This window comes from Zootermopsis nevadensis, unplaced genomic scaffold (assembly GCF_977971745.1).
Source record: "Zootermopsis nevadensis isolate Lab colony 2312 unplaced genomic scaffold, Znev_1.0 Znev_ptg000030l, whole genome shotgun sequence".
Lineage (NCBI taxonomy): Eukaryota > Metazoa > Arthropoda > Insecta > Blattodea > Termopsidae > Zootermopsis > Zootermopsis nevadensis.
This window is the reverse complement of record NW_028259162.1, coordinates 20773134-20794609: the sequence shown is the minus strand read 5'-3', so window position 1 is coordinate 20794609 and position 21476 is coordinate 20773134. Positions and strand designations below refer to the sequence as shown.

General features: G+C 40.7%; 1 protein-coding gene across 2 annotated transcripts in view; it reads left to right on the top strand.

The window, feature by feature from the left end:
- Positions 1-19901, top strand: part of emp (epithelial membrane protein) — an 88356-nt gene extending 68455 nt beyond the window's left edge. For both annotated transcript variants that reach the window (XM_022062195.2, XM_022062194.2), the window contains exons 4-10: positions 8281-8422; positions 9234-9440; positions 10782-11008; positions 11214-11380; positions 12821-12942; positions 14606-14731; positions 14812-19901. In XM_022062195.2, the coding sequence (XP_021917887.2) occupies positions 8281-8422; positions 9234-9440; positions 10782-11008; positions 11214-11380; positions 12821-12942; positions 14606-14731; positions 14812-15144 (1324 nt within the window). In that variant the 3' untranslated portion in view covers positions 15145-19901. The remainder of the gene's footprint in view (positions 1-8280; positions 8423-9233; positions 9441-10781; positions 11009-11213; positions 11381-12820; positions 12943-14605; positions 14732-14811) is intronic.
- Positions 19902-21476: the final 1575 nt, after the last annotated feature.

Sequence of the window (21476 nt, the reverse complement as noted above, 5' to 3'; positions counted from 1 at the left end):
CTGCCGTAATTTTTCCGTCTCTCTCTCTCTCTCTCTGCGCTGCAGTTGTGAACTTCGCCACTCAGGCTGTATAACTTTAATGTTTTATTCTTTATAACTACGCTGGTGTCTGACGTCATACGCAAATCTATAATAGAAAGGTCCCACAGCTCAAAAGATGAAAATTTTACGTCGGATCACTCCGAGATTTTTTCCCCCCTAAACCTGTGTATAGATTGTGAAGAGATAAAATCACGGAAGACGGCAACCGACGACCCTTAGTAGGCCTATATCGGAAAGGAGAGGCATTTTAGTCGTGACCTCACGACACGAGGCTAAGATAAATGTTTTTAGGAATGTTGGAAACTGTCAGTCGTCCTTAAAGCATTGCATGTGCTTAGGCTCGTGACCTCTTACGTAGAACATGGACTGTTGTGTTGAAATTTGGATAGATTTATCCCACATATTTTGTTTAGTAGTGGAACATAAAAATGTGCAATGCTCGATTAGACAGCTGTTACTTAACTTTAAGGGAGAAACATCTCTCATGATCCCCATAGATTTTTATTAATCCTACAGGAAGGTAAAGCTGGTCTATTGATTGGATGCTGGATTGGTTGTTGCATTTTTTTTTACTTGTGGTTTATTTAACAACGCTGTTAGTAGTTCAGATGATTCAGCGTCGAAAATTAGCGCGATTAGTGAATGAAAAAGTACAAAGAAGGAAGTGGCGATGGCCTAAATGAATATCTTAAACTCCAGTGACGCGTTCGAGATGAGTTGCGTTTCTCCACTGAGTGCAAGAATGGCGTACGGTCTTAAGCTGTCACGTGTTCTGGTATCTTTTCGTTGAGGTTGTATTTTCTATCTGCGATGTAAACGTAGGAATCCCGAGTGCCGACGTTCCGATGGAAAATAACGGTTCTACGCGGAACTTTTGCGTGGACTTCGGAAATGTTCCCTGCCCTATATCAGTTGCGTTCCCATGACAGTACTGGGAATGAAAATAAAAAAACCCTGTCTTATGGCGTCTTAGTTACACGCGTGACAAAGCAGACACGGGAACTGATGACCGGCTGGCACGGCCTGTCGCAGCGGAAGTTGAGACGGAAAAGGACCGCCACTGAATAAGAGCAGTGTGAGAGTGACAACTCTTGCTTATCTGCTGTTTGTAAATTTTGGTATAAACTCCCCAGACGGAAGAGTTTATAGTTCGCTTTTGCATATAACGTGGCAATAGTGTGGTAAGTCAACATTTTCTCAAGCCTTTATGAAATTGCTAACCTCTAAACGCACGAAACTGTGCTCGCAATGTCGCCGGAAGAGGTTTGGGTTTATGGCGACTCACTCGTCCCGTGAGAGAGACAAAAGAAGCGAGCTGATGCGCATGTCGACGCATGCGCACTTGAAGTTTCTGTGTGCGTGTGGGGTGGGAGAGTTTTTATACACGCCTCGACGTAAATATTGGGAGCGACTTCATCGCATGTAGGTCGAGCTTTCTGGGACGCTCTCTTTGAAAGTGCCTCGAACTAGCTTGCTGCAGTCTGATGAAATGTCAAAGATTAGGGTGTTCCATCTGCAAGTGTCTGAAGTTTCTCTAGAATCGCGATCGAAATCTGACGCCTCGAAAGACAGACGCAGATTTTCACTTCACGACTCAAGAACGCTGCATGAATCACGTGTATTCCTCGCCTCTCGTCGCGTGTTGACACTGGCTCAGTTTGTGAGTTGCAGATCACATTAGCTCGGACGAGTTAACTCGTCACGGGTAGTCTGACACGAAGGGGCTGTGTGAAGGACGCGTGTCCGTTATGTTTGGGGGGGGGGAGGGGGGTTGTTAGAGGGGGCGCTGGAATAAAATGAAAGTAAGTTAAAGCCAAGTTATTTCCTCCGTGTTTGAGATGTTGTAACCGTGTGTTTTACCTGCTTTGACGACGTTCAATAACAGGTCATGTCTCCCACGTAGTCTTTCTCGGGTTTCTCGTGATTTTCTGAACAGCAGCATTAAGACAATTAAGAATTGAGATATTTATGGTAATGAGGTTTGTTTTCTTGGCGGTGAAAACCGAATTATTAAGCAACGTACTGATGGACGTTTACCCTTTAAAGGGATCAGCACCGTGCAATGAAGAAGTACCGGGGAATGAATGTAGGCATTCTTAATCTGGTCACTCCTGAAGCAGTGGATGTTCGTGCCTTGTCGGTAATAGAACCCCGGTCATCCAGTGACGAAGCTGACGTCGTGTCGCTGTTATTCGATATTTCGTAGAAGCCTGAAGTTTTGTGCATAATTACCAACTAGAAGGAAATGGGCCCTTGAAAGATCTGACGTCTCCGTACACACACGCCCTGAGCGCGAGGCATAATTTCGTACAGTCGTATGAAAACTGATTTATCGAAGGCGCCCAAAAGGCCAGTTGCACTACTGGTTTTGCATGGTGAAACCTTCATAATTAGGATACTTTTATGGAGCCATGACATGAATTCAACATCCCCGAAAGGTTTTGCCGCCGAATATATTTTGCTTCGTATCAATTCTTACGCATATTATTCTCAGTTGCGTTTAAACCGATATCGTTAATAATCGGCCACGGCTGTGTTCGACTTTGTATTACCACTTGTATAACAATAAAAGAAAATTGAATTGGGGCCTTGTGGATCGTCTTCGGTGCCCTGGAGATTATTTTTTTTATTTAGTGTTCTGTCTGACGACAGGTCCATATGAACAGGATCCTTCCATCCTTTTCTCGGACTGGGACCTGTTCATATACGTTCTTGGCAGATGATCCAGAAGTGGTTTGCCATTGCCTTCTTCTGTGTGTGAATGGAGTAATTGTTGGGATGCCACGGAGGAAAACTCCGTGTTGCCTAGACCACGGCCTTGCCCAACACAAGTTATAAATTCGGGCACCGCCGGGAATCGAACCCGAGACCCCAGGATTACAAGGCCAGCGTTCTAACCGCTAGACCACCGTGGCTGGAGATACGGGCAATAAATTCCTCCTTGACGATGGTAGCAACCGACGACGTCATAATCCCAAAGACCACAGCCCACATCTTCCCTCAACGTTAATAAATTTTGTGCGAAAGCTAAACCTGGCTCGGAAGCCTAGCGCAGTGGTTTTCTCCGACACTCTTCACTCAGTCCGATTGCACGTGTTGATGATTAGGGAATTGCAGAGGGCGTGTCTGCGTCCTTCAGAACCCTGGGCTGTACCAAACGTTCTTGATGATTCTTGGTTCTGTAACGGGAGCGCATTCAGCACTTTCACTGTGACTCGCTCCGTGCAGGGAAAGTTTTGAGCTGCCTCGGAGGGATTTGTGAATTCGTTTAACTTAACGGATTGAAAAAGTTATGACAAGTGACATAATCTTCGTGCTTGTTTCAGAAATTTCTTTTATATGATTAATCTTTATTAGATTCCTTCTCATTTCTTTGTTTATTATATTATTATTTTTATACTTCGAATGTCAGAGACTTTAATTCGAATTCTTTTGTAGAAATTGGTTGCCTCATTCATCGGGTTATCCGAACATTGTTTAATAGAACCACAAATTGTGGAGCCCTGAGGACCAGTCACTTCATCCGTCTTAGGTCCAAATATTCTGATCAGCGAATTGTCCTCAAATAACCTCAGTCTGCGTACTTCCATTCACGTGTGACACAGTTTAAGATCCACAAAAACAACAGGCAAAATCATATTTTTGTCTCTTCTACACTTAGTGTTTACGGTTTCAGATAGACGGAAATACATAACCACGTGAGAGAAAGTGTTCGGTCATTACGAAACCACACGAGTCCACATTTTGAGAGAACTGTGTTATTGCTACCACATCAGTCCACGTGTTTACCGCGCGCGGCCAGCATTTCTGTATTTTGAAAAATATTTTAAACGACACGAGTCATAGACTTATTTTAGTGATATGTTGTGGTTTAGATTTTTACCACAAAAAAAAAAACACTTTCGTTTCTGAAAACGATCGATTCAATTTTCCCAAATGTTCTGACTTCGTACACAGTCAAAGGATTCTTTATTTGTAGATCGCTGTCTTCTGGTAGAAGTTTACCGACGTATCATAGGTCCTTGCTGCCTCCATCATCAGGTGGATAGACATAAACATGTAATTTTATCTACGTCTACTTCTAAATCCAATTCCTTACCAGCCTCTGCGTAATTATTTATAATACATGTTATCACGTAATAAATTAATATCATTAGCTATGGGCAAACGCTGTGACCCATCCTGATCAAAATAGGATGCCTTTCTTGAAGAATTACGATGGCTTATTCTGGAAAATGCCGAGAAGAGCTCGTAATTTTAAAAGAGACGAGAGAATTTTTACTTGAAGTAAACTGGAAAGAATAAATAGATCAGTTATGAACTCCCTGAAGATGGTGTCGAATTTCTGAATGTAAGATGGAGACATTACCGCTGAGCTAACTTGTCAGAATTCCCCTGGTTCCCAATTCGGTAAAATTTGAGTGCGTATAGACGAATTACAGGGTTTGTCAATCTGCTACCTACATGTGAGAGACTTTCTCCTCTGCATTTGAGTGCAAGACAGTCGCATCGGACCTTGTTTTAGTCATGAGAGACTGACTTTCTTTTTAACGACGAAGGCCCACACAGTGTGACAGAAATTCTCGAGTTTTACTCAGGCGTCTACTTTGTAGACTGCGGTGAAGTGGAATGTAATACGTAGACAAATTTAGGACAGACTGAAAGGATCAGGAAGGATGCCTGATTCCTGTTTTCCTTTAAACGTTGTTACACAAAGGTTACGTGAAAAATAATGTCTTGTGTTTAGAATTTAGTGATTTTTCTTTGTGCGTGTTTAAACTACTGAGGTGTTTTGCTGTGTAAAATGTATTCGTAATTTTTCCCCCAGTGTTACCACGAGGACACTATAAATTACATGTTAATAATTGTAAAATTTATTAAAATGTCTGTTAGAAATTAATATTTGTACTAAAAAAAATTGCCAAGACACATCCTTCTCTACAAACTTTCAAATGGTTGTCTCAAACGAGAGTTATCTAATGGTCACCATAATGGAATTATGTTGATACGACAACCAGATGATGGACTTAACCTAGTATTGGAAAGTCCCCGACTTTGATCCCAACTTTCGAGCCTAATATTTGTTACAAAAGGGACGAACGGTATAATTAAAATGAAACCAAGCATCTGAAAATTTGAATACAGTTAACTCCCGAAACGTCGTGTCCTCACACAATGGGCAGTGTTTAAAATGGTATTGGTGCAATGAATAACTAATTGTAATAATTCTTTAGAGCAGGGGTTGGCAACCTTTTTCGCTGGCGTGCCATTAATTATAATTTAACAAATTAAACGTACCACTAACGAAATGCATTCAGGGAAAACTGTTATTTACGTTAATATTATATTTTGATTTTCTTAATTAGTTCGCGTACCATAGGTTGAGAAACTCTATTTTAGAGAATAAAATTGAGCACTGGAAAAGAATATCCATGAAATCCAATTTAATATTTGCTGGTCATAAGTTTTACTCATAACGAAGATAATGCACAGATAATGTGACTTTTATTTGGACATTTTTGGATTTCTGAGATTTCTAGCTTTGGCGCCTTATAGCCTGGCAGAATTGCAGAATTAACAAACTGTACATTGAAAACACAAAGTTTATAAAATATCTTTATAAACTAAATCAAGTGTGAACACATGTTCGCGGCGACTGAAGACAGAATTTGGCCAAAAGCGGCAACACGTAGCCGACCGCGAGACTCCAGACTCCGGCTGAACGTGGCCACCATAACCTCACTTACATTTATTCCTACCAGAATCGCTGTCTTCAGAACTAAACTCCATATTTCCGGACCGTGAAAGCGGCGTCTCGTACAGTCAAGCGTTACGGACATTGGCTGTTATATTAGTAAGTAAATTATGTAACGCGAATGTACTACACACACACACACGTGTCCGAAAAAGATATGTATTTTATATGCAATATTAACCTTCTTATCGATTCCCGTGTGTTGTGTTCACGAGGAGAAACTAGTGTGGTGTATACTTAACAGATGGCACCACAATATCTTTTCCCATGATTCAGATACGCAAAATGGCTTAAGCGCGCGCACATCTAAATTTGTGTCGAGTGGTTGGTACACCTGCTCCGCATTCGGAAAGTCACGCTTTGGAATCTTGCATCGGAGACCTGAGTAATTTTTTTGAGGTTATGTCAAATCCTTCCAAGCAAGTTTCCAGGATAGTACTGGAAACTAAGCCACGACCGTGTTCTTCAACAGCCATTTAAAGTCATTGTTCGGCAATATTTGTTTGAGATAATGTCGGTGTCGTTAAGTAAATCACAGGTTAATGAATGCACGTCCAGGAACAATGGACCATCTTACGTAACAAACTTAATGCAATGGTATGTACAGGTTCTATAAAATGTTATTTTACTTATACATTATTGCGAACATAGTACGTATATTATAATACAAAACATGATTGGGAGTGGGTGAGTTTTAAAAAGAATGTCTGTTTGATCCAAGACTATAAATAATAATAATAGAGAAAATCGTGTGACGAGAAACTTCATTGTTAAACTCCGTTATGCAATGTTGTCATTCTTCTGTTGCAGTCAGTAAGACTTCCGTCTCGTCACGCCTTCCGTTTCTTTGTTCATACTGTAACGATTTGACCAGAATTACATTATAAAATTGTTTTCATAAGCATTCGAATGCGAAATACCATATCAGAAATATATGGGACCACAGACAGGTGATATCTCAGTGTGACCTACTGAAGTGTTGCAGGAAGTTGTGCGTCTAGAGACAGCAACATGGGTCGCTTTTACATGGAACCTGTATTTACATAACAGTTCGGTTTGATGGCGTTAGTGAAAGTAGCAGTATTTCTTCTTGCTATGTGTACGCCAATTTCCTGGTCACATGGCATGTGAGCCATTGTTCGGTCTCCCCAATTTTGTCTCATTACGCATTTATTGTCTCATCCTGAGCCTATTGACATAAATGGGCGAGTTAAATTTACTGTTCTCCGTCGATGTCGCTGCTTGTTGGACAAGAGCACGTGACTTCTTTTTTTGGTTGTTGTTGCGCGGCGAATCTGCGCAAGAACTGACAATTGACTGTCGCTTACTCGTTGTCTCGTCTCGTTATGTCGTGTAGGTTATTTGTCAGTATTGCTGTGAAAGTATTAAGTAAATTACTGAAAGGGCAAGTTAAAAGTCTGGATTAATAAATATCTCCATGGGGCAGGGTCCTTCAGAAGCAGATAGTACACACTACGCCGTTTACAGGATCGTAAAGAATACTTAAGTAGGTTTTGAGGTTTTCATGGCAGTGAGTTAAAAGATGGCTGTCTTCTGGGTTGTAGCGTCGTGTAGCCTGGTATAAGTTTACCAACGTTTTAGAGGTCCTTGCCGCCTCCATCATCAGGGCGATAATCAAGAGCTAGAAAATGCAGTTAAATAAAATGATAACGAGTTTTGGTGACACGGGAATTAGTTTACGGTAGCGAAACAAGGACAGTGACCAATTACAAAATGAGATACTGGAAGTTAAGATGAAATTTCTTACGTCTGTGTCAGATATTCTCTTATGGACAGGAAACGTGTAACTTTGGTGACAAGATTTAAGGGAATATAAATCAATGGCTCGCATATACAGAATGAAATTAGCGGAAATATTTACCAAGTCAGGTCTGGGAGCACTGTCCTAGGGGGAGATCAATTGGTAGACCAGGGAAGAGATGGTCAAAGTAATTTTTTTGGCTGTAACATTTTTTAATGATAATGTTAAGATTAATAAGGGAAGGAGAATAAGAGAATAGAGGTTTATAATCTATGAGTTCTCCAAGTGAGGAGTACATTACTTTATAATTATTTTTATTATGTATTTGTCGCTTTCATTGAATTTAATTATCATGAGAAATGTTTGTAAGTGTTCGATGATATTTATATCTTGTGCTCTAGACCAGTGGTATTTAACCTGGGGTACGCGAAGACATCTTAGGGGATACGTGAAATTTAAAAAAATATATATTATTTTATAATAAACACTGAATAATCAGTAATGTAATTTATTTAATTTATTTTAGATGTAGATTATATACTATATATATAACTTGAATTATAATCCAACAACTTTGGGGGTACAAAGTTGAAGGGAAATTATATATGGGGGTATACGAACAAAAAATGGTTGAATACCACTGATCTAGACGGATGTTTCATATTTATTGAGTTTTATAATTACTGAAACTTGACGATTGTAACTTTTTTTCATGTTCCAGAGAAGTTTGGGAGAAAGTGAACTTGCGAATCAATGACAATAATACAATCACGTTTAACCAGCGCAAAACATTCAAATTTGTACCTGAACTCTCTGTTGGTGATCTGGAAGACGTGGTTGTTGTACCCAACATACCCATGCTGGTTAGTATTTCTCGCCTTTCCTGCGTTGTTTTGTTAAATATTACGTTCAGAACAGTTCTGAATACGAACGTCGTGTCTCCAGGGTTTCAGCTCTAGTCAGTTTAGAATTCTGACAGAGATGAGTAACTTCCTTGTACTTTTGATATTATTTCAAGATTATGTAATTTAATTAAACTGTAACAAGCGAGGAATTACAGTTATTTGATATGGCTTTGTAGTACCTTAAAAAGATCGCGTATGAATTCTTTTTACATATCAAAGTCACATGAAGAGTTTTAATGTAAAATAAATTTACGTTGAATGTCGAACAATTTTAAATGTAATCATGTTACGTGTTCATGTATTTAGTCTTGTGATGAATCACAAATAATAATGAGGACATTATCTTGTGATGCTCGGATCCGGCGATAGGAAAGGAACCCATAATTTTATTATCATCAATTTTAAGTTACGTAACAACACGCCATTAAAATATGCCTTTCAAGGTTGTGTATGAGGAAACTTAAGGTGTGAATCAACTTACTTTCTACACACTCTTAAGTATTTTACCAACAAAAAAGAATTCTACTTGAATTTTATTTTCGTATCAGTGCAGCGCCACTCTGCGACGAGTAGATGTAACCATTTGTAAACACTGGTCACAGGGGAATTAATGGGCTGCTAATACGTCACAGGAAATTATCTGTGACTGGAAACGTCCCAGACTTTAAGTATTATTATCGTACGTTCTTCATACAGAATGAACGAGGCTGAAGTAGGTCTGTTTTGCGCTTTGGTGGTGTGACTCAGACGATGGAATGCGATGTTTCAGAGTGCAACGTCTCAGAGTAAACACGCAGCTCGCTTCTTACGACTGGCAATGGCGTCCATCATGGACATTCTTAAGATCAGACCGTTTGTCGAGGTGCCGGTGGGAAAACTGCTTTGGGGTTATGAGGACCCCCTGTTGAAGCTTGCAAAGGACGTGGTGCCTAAGGAACAGAAGTTGCCCTACGAAGAGTTCGGCCTCATGTATGGCGTAAGTGATTTATTTATTATTATTTAGTGTTCTGTCTGACGACAGGTCCATATGAACAGGATCCTTCCATCCTTTTCTCTTCTCGGACTGGGACCTGTTCATATACGTTCTTGGCAGATGATCCAGAAGTGGTTTGCCATTGCCTTCTTCTGTGTGTGAATGGAGTAATTGTTGGGATGCCACGGAGGGAAACTCCGTGTTGCCTAGACCACGGCCTTGCCCAACACAAGTTATAAATTCGAACCCGAGACCCCAGGATTACAAGACCAGCGTTCTAACCGCTAGACCACCTCATCTTATTATTATTTAGTGTTCTGTCTGACGACAGGTCCATTTGAACAGGATCCTTCCATCCTTTTCTCGGACTGGGACCTGTTCATATACGTTCTTGGCAGATGATCCAGAAGTGGTTTGCCATTGCCTTCTTCTGTGTGTGAATGGAGTAATTGTTGGGATGCCACGGAGGAAAACTCCGTGTTGCCTAGACCACGGCCTTGCCCAACACAAGTTATAAATTCGGTCACCGCCGGGAATCGAACCCGAGACCCCAGGATTACAAGGCCAGCGTTCTAACCGCTAGACCATCGTGGCTCACCCGTAAATGATTATTTCGTCTTAATTGAAAAAAAATTGATGGGCAGTGCCGCAGTTATTTTCGTGAAAACGTCAATCGTGTATAGTATATTGAAATTAAACATTTTTGTAATTCTGGGTGACTTTGCGCTCATATATCGCGACATTTTAAGAAAATCGGGAAATTTTCAACCTTTTTCAAATTCACAGCCTCGTATCTTTTTGAGTTTTTCAGATACACACTTGTAGGCCAGGAGGAGTTGTAACATGTACACTCCTCTTCAAAACAACACTTGGTTCATTCGGATCGGATAATTAGTCTCTGAGATATGATCCCGTTTATGGACACGTGTCGAATCCGGAAAGTCGAAAATCGTGTGTTCATTTTGCGCATGCGCAGCTCGCGACGTCCGGCGCCACGAATGTCGGAGCGGTACTGGCACAAACTTTCATCCTTCCTCTTTAAAACGAGACTAAGATGGCGGCGCTATGTTTATTTGTAGCCGAGTTATTGAAGTTTGAAATTACTTCGACAGAAACTCGCTAATTTGGGCGCGATCGCCTCCCCACACCCGACATCGATTTTAAAGACGTTTTCACGTCAAAAACTTGTCTCAGAAGTGAATTTGAACGGGCAGGGTACCCTAGAAACTGTATGTTTATTCTAGGAACCTTGCGTCATTCAGTTCTGTGTATGGAAAAACATTTTTGTGAAATTTGATGTTGGAATTTGCGCAAATGCGTAATGATTTACCGTTTCATCTGCAGAAGAATTCGACGTCTGTAGACAATGTCACCGTGTTCACCGGAGGCAATGACATCAGGCAGTTTGGATTAATCGACAAGTTCAATGGTCTCTCGCATCTGACTCACTGGAAGACGGAGAAGTGTAACAGACTGAACGGCAGTGATGGTTCCATCTTTCCTCCTCACATCACACCGAACACCACTCTCTACGTATACGAGAAGGACCTCTGTCGCCTGCTTCCCCTCAGGTGTGCCTCTCGGGGTATTTTTCTCGTCGTATGCAAGAAATTTGCATCTGCTCGTGTGGCTTAGGAAAAAACCTTGAAATTTTTGGCGTAAATAATTGAAATTAATGGATTTTAGATGAAAGGTAACGAGGAAATTAGAAATGACCGGAATTATGATCCTGATTTGGAACTTAGAGAATTGTAAGCGCTTGAATTTTTGTTGCAGGTTTTTACAAGAGGTTGAGACTGCCGGAGGGGTTAAGGGCTATAGATTCACGCCCCCGAAAGATGTGTTTGCAGATGTAGCGAAAAATCCAGAAAATGACTGTTTCTGTCCATCGGGTCCTCCATGTTCTCCAAATGGACTCTTCAACATCAGTCTCTGTCAGTTTGGTACGCACCTAATTTTAATCTTAATTTTGGCTCTGACTGACGTGTCTTCAGTCCGATTAAGAGTTCACCGCCGATTCCACCGACATTCTCCTCGGTTTATCCATTGTGAAACTGATACAGCATCATTAAATAACACAACGATCACGAAGTCACTTCGTAGATTTGCAAATAAATATTTTTTAAAGAAAAACTTACAAATTGTCGTAAATGATAATCCTGTCACTCGAACTATTGAGATACGAGGTGCGATCGGAAAGTTTCAATACTGCGCGTATAAAAACCCGTACACTTATCTCAGGTATTAAATTCATCCATCACCCTCGAAGTAGTTCCCCTGGGAGTGAACACAACGATCCCAGCGCCGCTGCCAAGCCTGGAAGCATCCCTGGAAATCTTTCTTTGTCAGCCTGTCAAGCACCGTCTGCGATTCTGCCTGAATCTCTTGCCAAAGACTCGCCAAAACGGCTACGGAAACGTATGAAATGCTAAAGCAAGCATTTGGGGAGTCCGCAATGGGTCGTGCACAAACTTTTGTGTGGCATTCACGTTTTAAAAATGGCCGAACCTCTGTCGATGATGACGAGCGTTCTGGACGACCATCTTCGAGCACAACGCCCGAAAATGTTACGAAGATTCGGCAGGCCATTCACGAAGATCGACGTAGTACCATCAACGACTTGTGCGACATTGTTGGGATAGGCTATGGGACCTGTCAGCTGATTTTAAAGGAGGAACTCCACATGCGACGCATCCTGTCTGAGGACCAGAAGCAGAATCGACTTCTCGTTTGTCAGGAGCTCAAAGATCTTGCAAGAACCGACCCCAGCTTCCTTTCTAAGCTCCGTGTGACTTCTTCCTCTTCCCAAAGATGAAAATTCAGCTAAAGGGAAGGAGATTTGAGACGATAGAAGAGATTCAGGCAGAATCGCAGATGGTGCTTGACAGGCTGACAAAGAAAGATTTCCATGGATGCTTCCAGGCTTGGCAGCGGCGCTGGGATCGTTGTGTTCACTCCCAGGGGAACTACTTCGAGGGTGATGGATGAATTTAATACCTGAGATAAGTGTGCGGGTTTTTATACGCGCAGTCTGGAAACTTTCCGATCGCACCTCGTAATCTGAGTCTGTAATCTCCTTGGTGGCTTATCCACAAATTAGTTCCTTTTAGCGTAATTCGTGATTTTGTGACTCAAAGAGTCTTTGGTATTGACTGGTTCTGTCAGAGTCGACGGTCAAGATCGCAAGGGTGGCTCTAGTTTGAATCTTGTCGAGTGTGCGTCTCACATCTTAACGCGTGGTCCATTTACTGTTGACTCTGGTCTGGTAGAAACTGACCAATGAGGTGCTCACTGCCTCCGATGATGGCGAAGTGTCTGTGAGACCCAGAAGACGCTGATTGCCATGAGAACGGGAGATCTCACCTCGCGACATCTGATTTCAGACTCGCCGATAATGTTGTCTTTCCCGCATTTCTACCTTGCCGACCCGAAGCTGCGAGACGCCGTCGAGGGAATGAGCCCGCCTGATCCGGAGAAGCACCAGCTCTACATCGACGTTCAGCCTGTGAGTTCTGGTTTCTCTCTTCTCCTGTTCGGTGTAAGACGCTCGTAATAAACTGGTTTGTGGCTAATATCGTCGTGACCGCGGTTTAGTTACTTTAAAACTTGAAATGAGCATCACGCATTTAGGGAACGTGCCCCATCTTGTAGCCTGCGTCCTGACGTGTACTAACATGGAAGCCTTGAAAACTGTTGATGTACGAACAGTATTAGCGTTATTCAGTGAAGGCTCTTCGAGTTACGCCAAGTCCAAGATAGGCCGGAGCGTTTGCAATTGAACGGGACACGTCGGTTATTAGCATTTGCTGATGATGTTAATTTATTGGGGGACGATATAAATACAATAAAGAGGAACGCAGAAGTTTTACTAGAGGCTGGTAGACAAGTGGGGCTGGAAGTAAGTACATGTTAGTATCTCGTCATCACAAGACAGGCGGGCAAAATTATCTTAGGGTGGCTAATAAATCCTTTGAAAGGGTTACAAAGTTCAAATATCTGGGAACAACAATAACAAATCAAAATGACACTCAAGAGGAAGTTGGGAGGAGATTAAATTCCGGAAATACTCGCTACTACTCAGTTCAAAATATTTTGGCTTCCGGTCTGATTTCTAAGAACCTGAAAATTAAAGTATACAAAATAATAATCTTGCCTGTTGTTTTGTATGGGTGCGAAACATGGTCTCTCACTCAGAGGGAGGAACACAGATTGCAGGTGTTTGAGAACAGGGTGTTGAGGAGGATATTTGGGCCTAAGAGAGAAGACGATGGGGCGTGGAGAAAACTGCATAATGACGAGCTTAAAAATCTGTACTCCTCCCCCAGTATTGTCAGGGTGATTAAGTCGAGAAGAATGAGATGGGCGGGGCATGTAGTGCCCTTGGATGGGACAAGAGGTGTGCACCAGGTATTGGTTGGGAAGCCTGAAGGGAAGAGACTGCTGGGGAGACCTAGACGTAGATGGGAAGATAATCTCAGGCGGGATCTATGGGAGATAGGAGTTGAAGGAGACTGGATTTTGTTGGCCCAGGACAGGGTCCGGTGGAGGGCTTTGGTTAATTCGGTGATGAACCTTTGGGTTCGGTAAGCCATCTGGTTGGTTGGGTCCACTACTTGGGAAGCCTGAGGGGAAGAGGCCCCTGGAGAGACCTAGACGTAGATGGGAGGTTAATCTCAGGCGGGATCTATGGGAGATAGGAGTTGAAGGAGACTGGATTTTGTTGGCCCAGGACAGGGTCCGGTGGAGGGCTTTGGTTGATTCGGTGATGAACCTTCGGGTTCAGTAAGCCCCATCTAGTTAGTTAGTTAGTTAGTTAGTTATCATTGCTACTTGTAATTTATATATAATAAAAGATTTTATCATATTTTGATAGAAAGTGTTTGACTTACTTCGATGACGCAGAATCTTCTACCTTCACACGTATGATGTACGAGTGTAAAAGATTCTTTGAGCTAATCAATAAATTTCTTGTTGAAAAAATCAAAATTCTCACCATTTTAGTGGCAGGATTTTGCAGTTGCAGCGTTTACTTTGAGCTGGATAAATTTGAATCTACGTAACTTCCTGCACCAAGACTTATTTTAATAATATCCTGAAATTCACAGTTGCCTTTTTCATAGATTTTTTTTTTGTTTTTGGTTTGCGTGATGTTGAGATTCCTGTTTCAGCAAATGGGCGTGGCCTTGGGCGCCCGGGCAAGGATTCAGCTGAACTTGGCCGTGAGTCAAGTTGTCGACATCAAGCAGGTCGCCACCTTCCCTGACATTGTGTTCCCCATCATGTGGTTTGAAGAAGTAAGTGTCCCCTGATATTGCGTGTCAGATAGGAATTCAAAAAACGTCTGAACTTGATGACTTTTGAAATTTCTTCCCAGGGCATCGATCATCTTCCGGAGGAAGTCACGGACATGTTGAGTCTGGCTACGAATGCTCCGCCCATCGCTCGCGCTGTCATCGCCTATGGACTATTTGCTCTGGGAATCGTCTTGTTGGTCATAGCCGTGACGTGCCTTATCCGAAGTAGCGGACGCCAAGAGACCCTGAACCTCGAGGGAACCAGCCATTACGTGAAGCCGGAAAAGAAACCTCCGACCACGACGGGACATCCCGACGCTACGAACGGTCACACCAATGGCAAGGGAAAGACGCTGGAAACTCTAAACCCAGCATTTGTAGGGGGCCCGGAGAATGGCGTAACAAATCAATGAATTTTTTACAATTTCGTAATGATACAGCAAAAGAGTCGATTCATCGACCAGTGAAGTTGACAGTCTTTTTAACCAATGATAATGTAAGCCGTGAAAAAAAAAAAACTTAAGATTGTTGATCTTGAAGAACGGTTCCATTGATCCTTTAGACGTTTTCGAAACTTCCGGAGATGTTAAAACGCGTAACCAACTGTTCTGAATTTTCGGAACAGAAGATTCTTATTTGAACGCATCGAGGCAACATTTTAAGAAGGAGTTTTTGGGTTTCCACTCCAAATTCGTCTTTCAGAAGTGCACGACGTTCGTCTCTCTCTGTGTTTCCGATGTGTATTTTAAACGTCATCATTAAATTTTACTTGAAATCCTGACTGACATCAAAGAAACATTCCGCACGTCACGAAGCTGAGAGACGTTAGAGAAAATTTAATCTGTCACCTGGAATCGAGACTAAACTAATAATTTCTGGCTAAATTTGGTGAGACGGATGAAAATTTGGCAGGTACTTCAGTTGCGTTAGAATTCGTCTTTTAAATTATTGTAGGAATTATTTTACGTCGGATGAACCTGTCCAAAATTGGTTCGACGGGACGACCGTTTTAGATGTGGTCGGTCGCAGTCTCGAATATCAGTTGCGCCATAAGGATGTTAATTCTTTCGACTCACGTTCTTCAGCTCATGAACGATCCAACCGCCCGAGCATCGCTCTAACTACTAAACCGTCTATTCGAGGGTTAAAAGTGCAGCCAGCACCCCCCCCCCCCAATAATATGGGCATTTAAATAACTTTTTCCAGTGCGATAAAGTTTTTAGTGTTAAATTTCCTTAGTTTCGTACTAAAACTTATTCATTTCCTCCGTAGAGAAAATTGTCCGCGAAGTTTTAACTTCTTTTAACGTATGGCGCTCGTATCTTCTGACGTGGCATTTGAGCGTCGAACTCTGGAGTGACACGTCGAGTCAGCAAACTGAATCAGGGTTGTTACGCCTTTTAATTTAAATTTAAGAAAATTCTGATGTATTTTGGACTTTCGTAAGGGCAGAAAACGTACAAACGTACAAACGTACAAACGAACACTTAAATTTTACAATTATGTTATAAAATTTTCACGTCAGATCTCCGTCCATGTTTAGGCGTAGGATCACGTAGATCCGGCTGCCTTTATGATATATGACGTAAACAACTCGAAGACAGATTCCGAGTGACTGCGGTCAGTTTTGCTAGCGTCTGATTCCGAGTGACTGCGGTCAGTTTTGCTAGCGTCTGATTCCGAGTGACTGCGGTCAGTTTTGCTAGCGTCTGATTCCGAGTGACTGCGGTCAGTTTTGCTAGCGTCTGATTCCGAGTGACTGCGGTCAGTTTTGCTAGCGTCTGATTCCGAGTGACTGCGGTCAGTTTTGCTAGCGTCTGATTCCGAGTGACTGCGGTCAGTTTTGCTAGCGTCTGATTCCGAGTGACTGCGGTCAGTTTTGCTAGCGTCTGATTCCGAGTGACTGCGGTCAGTTTTGCTAGCGTCTGATTCCGAGTGACTGCGGTCAGTTTTACTATCGTCTGATGAATTAACTTTTATACGTTTAATCTGTTTTCAGTTGTTTTTCCTGTTTGCTCTGTTGTATTCGCACACGGAATTAACGTTCCTCAGGTGAGCGCGTGCGGACGAATCTGTTAGGGTCGATGGTTCTCGACAATCCTCTCTAACTTCATGGGGTACGGAGTACGGTGATGGGGTCAGGATGCGTCATCGCCCTCTGAAAAGAATGTTTTGTCGCTCCACGTTGTTCCTCGACTTTTGTAAACTCTGGCGTAATATTCTGATGTATTAGTATTTTAATTCTGATTTGACAGATTTGAGCATTACGATGTGAACAAATTGTATTCATAAGAACGTGACTGCCGCCTGTGGGACGGTCACTCTCACGTACTACAAGCATTTTAGTTAAGTATGTAGTACTTCTTCTTCGTATAGAAATGTTTAATTATGTTTTTCTGTGCATTCTACTGAAAGAGCTATTTTGTTATTAATTTTCTTTTCCCACGTAACGATGTACATATAATTAGCGTAGTACAAATATGAAGATGCGCGAATTAAAGGATTGTGATGGATTGCGAGTTCTGAGGCGTTGTGTGTGGCGGTGGAAAGTGACGGGATCACGTACTTGCGTGCGTTTTTAAAATGCAGAAAGCATTTTACTGGAACGCCAAACCATAGGTAAAATTGAAAATTTTTTTGGAAGATTTTTTTATTTGGTTTCAAGGTGGGTTGTGATTTTGTTATGCCAGAATTTCGAAGGAACATACCACCTCTATATTCAGTATAGCCATTTATGAGACTATCACAAAGCAATTGAAATATAGGAAGTGTCTGATTGCGTCGCGTCACGACAGATGAAATTTGCGCTGACTTACGCTTACGCGTGTTCGTCTTACGATGCCCGTACCTTAGTTGAAAGGTCGCCGATGCTTGTCCGTGGAACACGCGAGACAGTTTTCGTAAAGTATATTTTTTAAGTGTCCACGTGACTGACTTTTTGTAAATTTTTTGAGGTGACCTTTCAACTTTCCGCTGCGTCATTTGTCAAGTTTAATATCAGGAAAAAATTTATTAATTTAAAAATATTTTTAATTCCTTGTGTTTATTGTGTATATAAGAACATTTTGATCTCGTGCAGCCGAGGTACGCGGGTAGCGGAGGGTTTACGTGGATTTCTAATCATTTCAGGTTTTATAATAAAATTTCTGGCGTCTGTTAATTGTGACGTTGTCTGGTTTTGGCTTTCCGGTAAGAATCGTCTTTCTTGCAGTGTGAGTGTCTGTAAATACCACATGTATATGAATGATAACTGTTAAATGAAGTTGCATCGCAGCTGATGTTATTACGCATCATATAAAGTGCAATTACTATGAATTTTGCTCAAAATTCATTTCCAGTATGTTTTACTCTGTCTTCCATTATTATTACAGATTGATCATGCACTTACCTGTACTTATTTACGTTGTTATTATTTTTTTTAATTAATATTACATCGAACACTTTTTTGTGTTCTGAGAACAGGAATAATGTGCGTCGCCAGTATCCACTTTAAAGCAGTGAGTTTTTTTCAGCGTTAGATCGAGTTAATGAGAACGAAATTTAGATTAATTTAACTTTTAACTTAGGATATTTCATTACGTCAGCCGTTCGATCGACAAACTTGCGAATCGTAAGTTTGCTGAGTCCGAACGTAATTATATCGATAATGAAATGAAAAAAAATTTTAGATACCAAATTAAATTTTCCTTGAAGGGCAAAATCCTGGAAATTTCTGATTTGAAAGACTCAGACCAAAATATTATATTTTCCTGCTGGACGTAATTGAAATATCGGAAGCCGTGTTCCAGCAGTCGGATATTTCATATCTGAGCTGTTAAGAAATTGGATCTGGTAGACTTTAATATATAATCAAAAGAATAATAGATTAAAATAGGTAATACAATTACAGCTAAGATAATTAGTAGGTCCTTAACTTGATTCTCAGCGCGGCAGGATATTCCTCTCTGACCATGAGACCCGCTCAGTCTCCAGTGGGTACCAGGGGGCTCCTTCCTTTGAGGAAATCTGGTGCCAAGTATAAGAATGCATATGACACCGTGCTTGATTGTTTAAAACTACGAAATGAATGTTTTTCTGACAAGTCTCTGCAGATGGCATTAGGTAGCCTCACCTTCTACGTTAAATGCTTCCAAAAGAAGGGCCCTTAGCCAAGAAATGCCACGCATTTGATATTTAGTGATCTGTTAAATTTTATTTACGATGTTACGAACTGCAACAATTATCTGTCATGACGTGTCCTTATCCAATCTAAATTTCATTAACTAATTGATTTTATCGAATCTAAAACTTGTTGACGATGGTGAAGAGTCAATTGAATAAAAATTTCCTTGGATATTATCCATCGTCTAGTAAATATAAAACGTAAAACGACGTTTCGGAGAATCAAATCTAAAACTTCTTTACGATGGTGAAGAGTCAATTGAATAAAAATTTCCTTGGATATTATCCATCGTCTAGTAAATATAAAACGTAAAACGACGTTTCGGAGAATCAAATCTAAAACTTCTTGACGATGGTGAAGAGTCAATTGAATAAAAATTTTCTTGGATATTATCCATCGTCTAGTAAATATAAAACGTAAAACGACGTTTCGGAGATGGGACTCTATCTCCGTCTTCAGGTTCCTACACAGTTGGGCCCACTAGATAGAGCTAATCCCTATCTCCGGAGATAGAGTCCCATCTCCGAAACGTCGTTTTACGTTTTATATTTACTAGACGATGGATAATATCCAAGAAAATTTGTATTCAATTAATTGATTTTATTTATATTATAACATTCTTGAATCAAAAATTTCTTGAGATTCCTGGTGAAACCGTGTCATCTGTTGATATTTCAACACGTGACGTAAGACAGAAGACGTGATTTTTACCTACGGCCCTCACGAAGTTCTATTTGGGACCTGTGGTAGTCGAAACTGCACTGAGGAAAATCTTGTTTTGCTGAGAATCAGTCGCGATCTTGATCGATGTCTTGTGGATCTGCGCACTGCTCAGCTGGATCGTTGGAAGTGATTTGCTGTTTGAAACCACTGCGTAAAACAGCTGGGTGCTGGCTGCCAGCGCCGTGGTGCCTTGTGATCAGTGTGGTGCTAATCTTTTTTGGGCTGGACTGTTGTTATGTACAACAAATTTTATACATAAATAAAAATATGTTTATTTTAAAAGTACTCTGAGGTTTACTTTATTTAAATTGAATATAGATTTCAAAAGAAGGTATTTTGTGTCTATTATTTCGAAAGAAAGCAAATTATTGGTAGATTTTAGTTGATTTTCTGTATATTTTATCCAACACTTGCGTAGTCATTACGTCCAAAATATTGAAAGGAATATCGTGTGTATGTGAAAAATTATATGAATCTGCAGTTGCGTAATTTAATGAACAAGTAACAGTTGTGGGTTCAGGATAACATTAATACTGCCAGGGGAGAGATGGCTCAATGAGGCAAAGCCCTGGGGTGACAATTGCTCGATGCCAGACTCCTGTTTTGGAGTAGGCGTTCGGAGCTCTAATACAAGACGTAGTCCCCAAAAATGGTTTAGCGCTGTTGGCTGTAAAAACTCTTCAGGGGGCAGTCGAGGTCTTCCTGAGGCCTGAATGGTCTATTATGTACCAAAGAATAATCAATGTGAGGGGTGTCCAACCTGGCGAAGCAGGGAAAAAATCAAAAGAATAAGAATAACAAAAAATAATAATAATAATAAGAAGAAGAAATTTTTCAGTGTTGTACAACATATTTTTTTTGGTCCTTCCAAGTGAATGCTTTTCGACTAAAATATTTGTTAAAATTAAATTATTTGGTTATTCCGTCAAATCACAATGTATTTAAAATAAGATAATTAAAATAATTAAAATATCATTCTGTGTTCCATATCGAATAATCGATTTTTAATTAATTTTAATTATTTTAATTATCTTATTTTAAATACATTGTGATTTGACGGAATAACCAAATAATTTAATTTTAATTTAATAAATCACAATATGACGCAACTACATTATTTTATAAAATATTTGTACTCAGCCTGTCGGAAGATTCTGTGTTCCTTTCACCTCGTAAACAAAAAACTCATGTTTGAATATTTACTGTTGATTTTGATTTCCACTTTATCAATTACAGCGTTCCTCGCCCCCTTGTCCCTCTTACGTCGAAGGAAAAAAAAAACACGCTTTCAGCACTCTGGTGCTAATTCTATGATGGCGTTTATTTTTATTCTGAGAAGAGTCTGTCTGCTTGTACTTTATTTTAATTTGTTTTATTTTATTTTAATTTTATCGATGAATACACGTATAATAACTTCTGTTCATTGTCAATCTGTCGACCTGTATTTTGAAGGTCCTGACTTTGAATCCAGATTACAACACTTTTCAGTGTTTGAGTGTTATCCCGTCCAGTACAGAAGTCCGATTACAGCTGATGTCAAAAGTCTTACAACGCTTTAAAAATATCTTTTACGTATTTCGTACGTAATAGAATAAAAAAGATTGGGTAGTGTACAAGAATTTCAAGGCGTTCTTTTCGGTGCATCGCAGGTGATCGTTCGTAGTAAATAACAGGCAACAGTTGTATTCGAGGTCACTGTTAACAGAGAGCTGTGTCAAGACTAGAGTTGTTAGTTTCAAAGAGGCGACTACAGGAACAAAGACCATAATCACGAAAAGAACTTCTGAGTTTGAGTGTAGATTTTGGGGTTAGGAAGAATTTCTATCGACACTGACGCCGCCACCTGTCCTGAACCGTAAC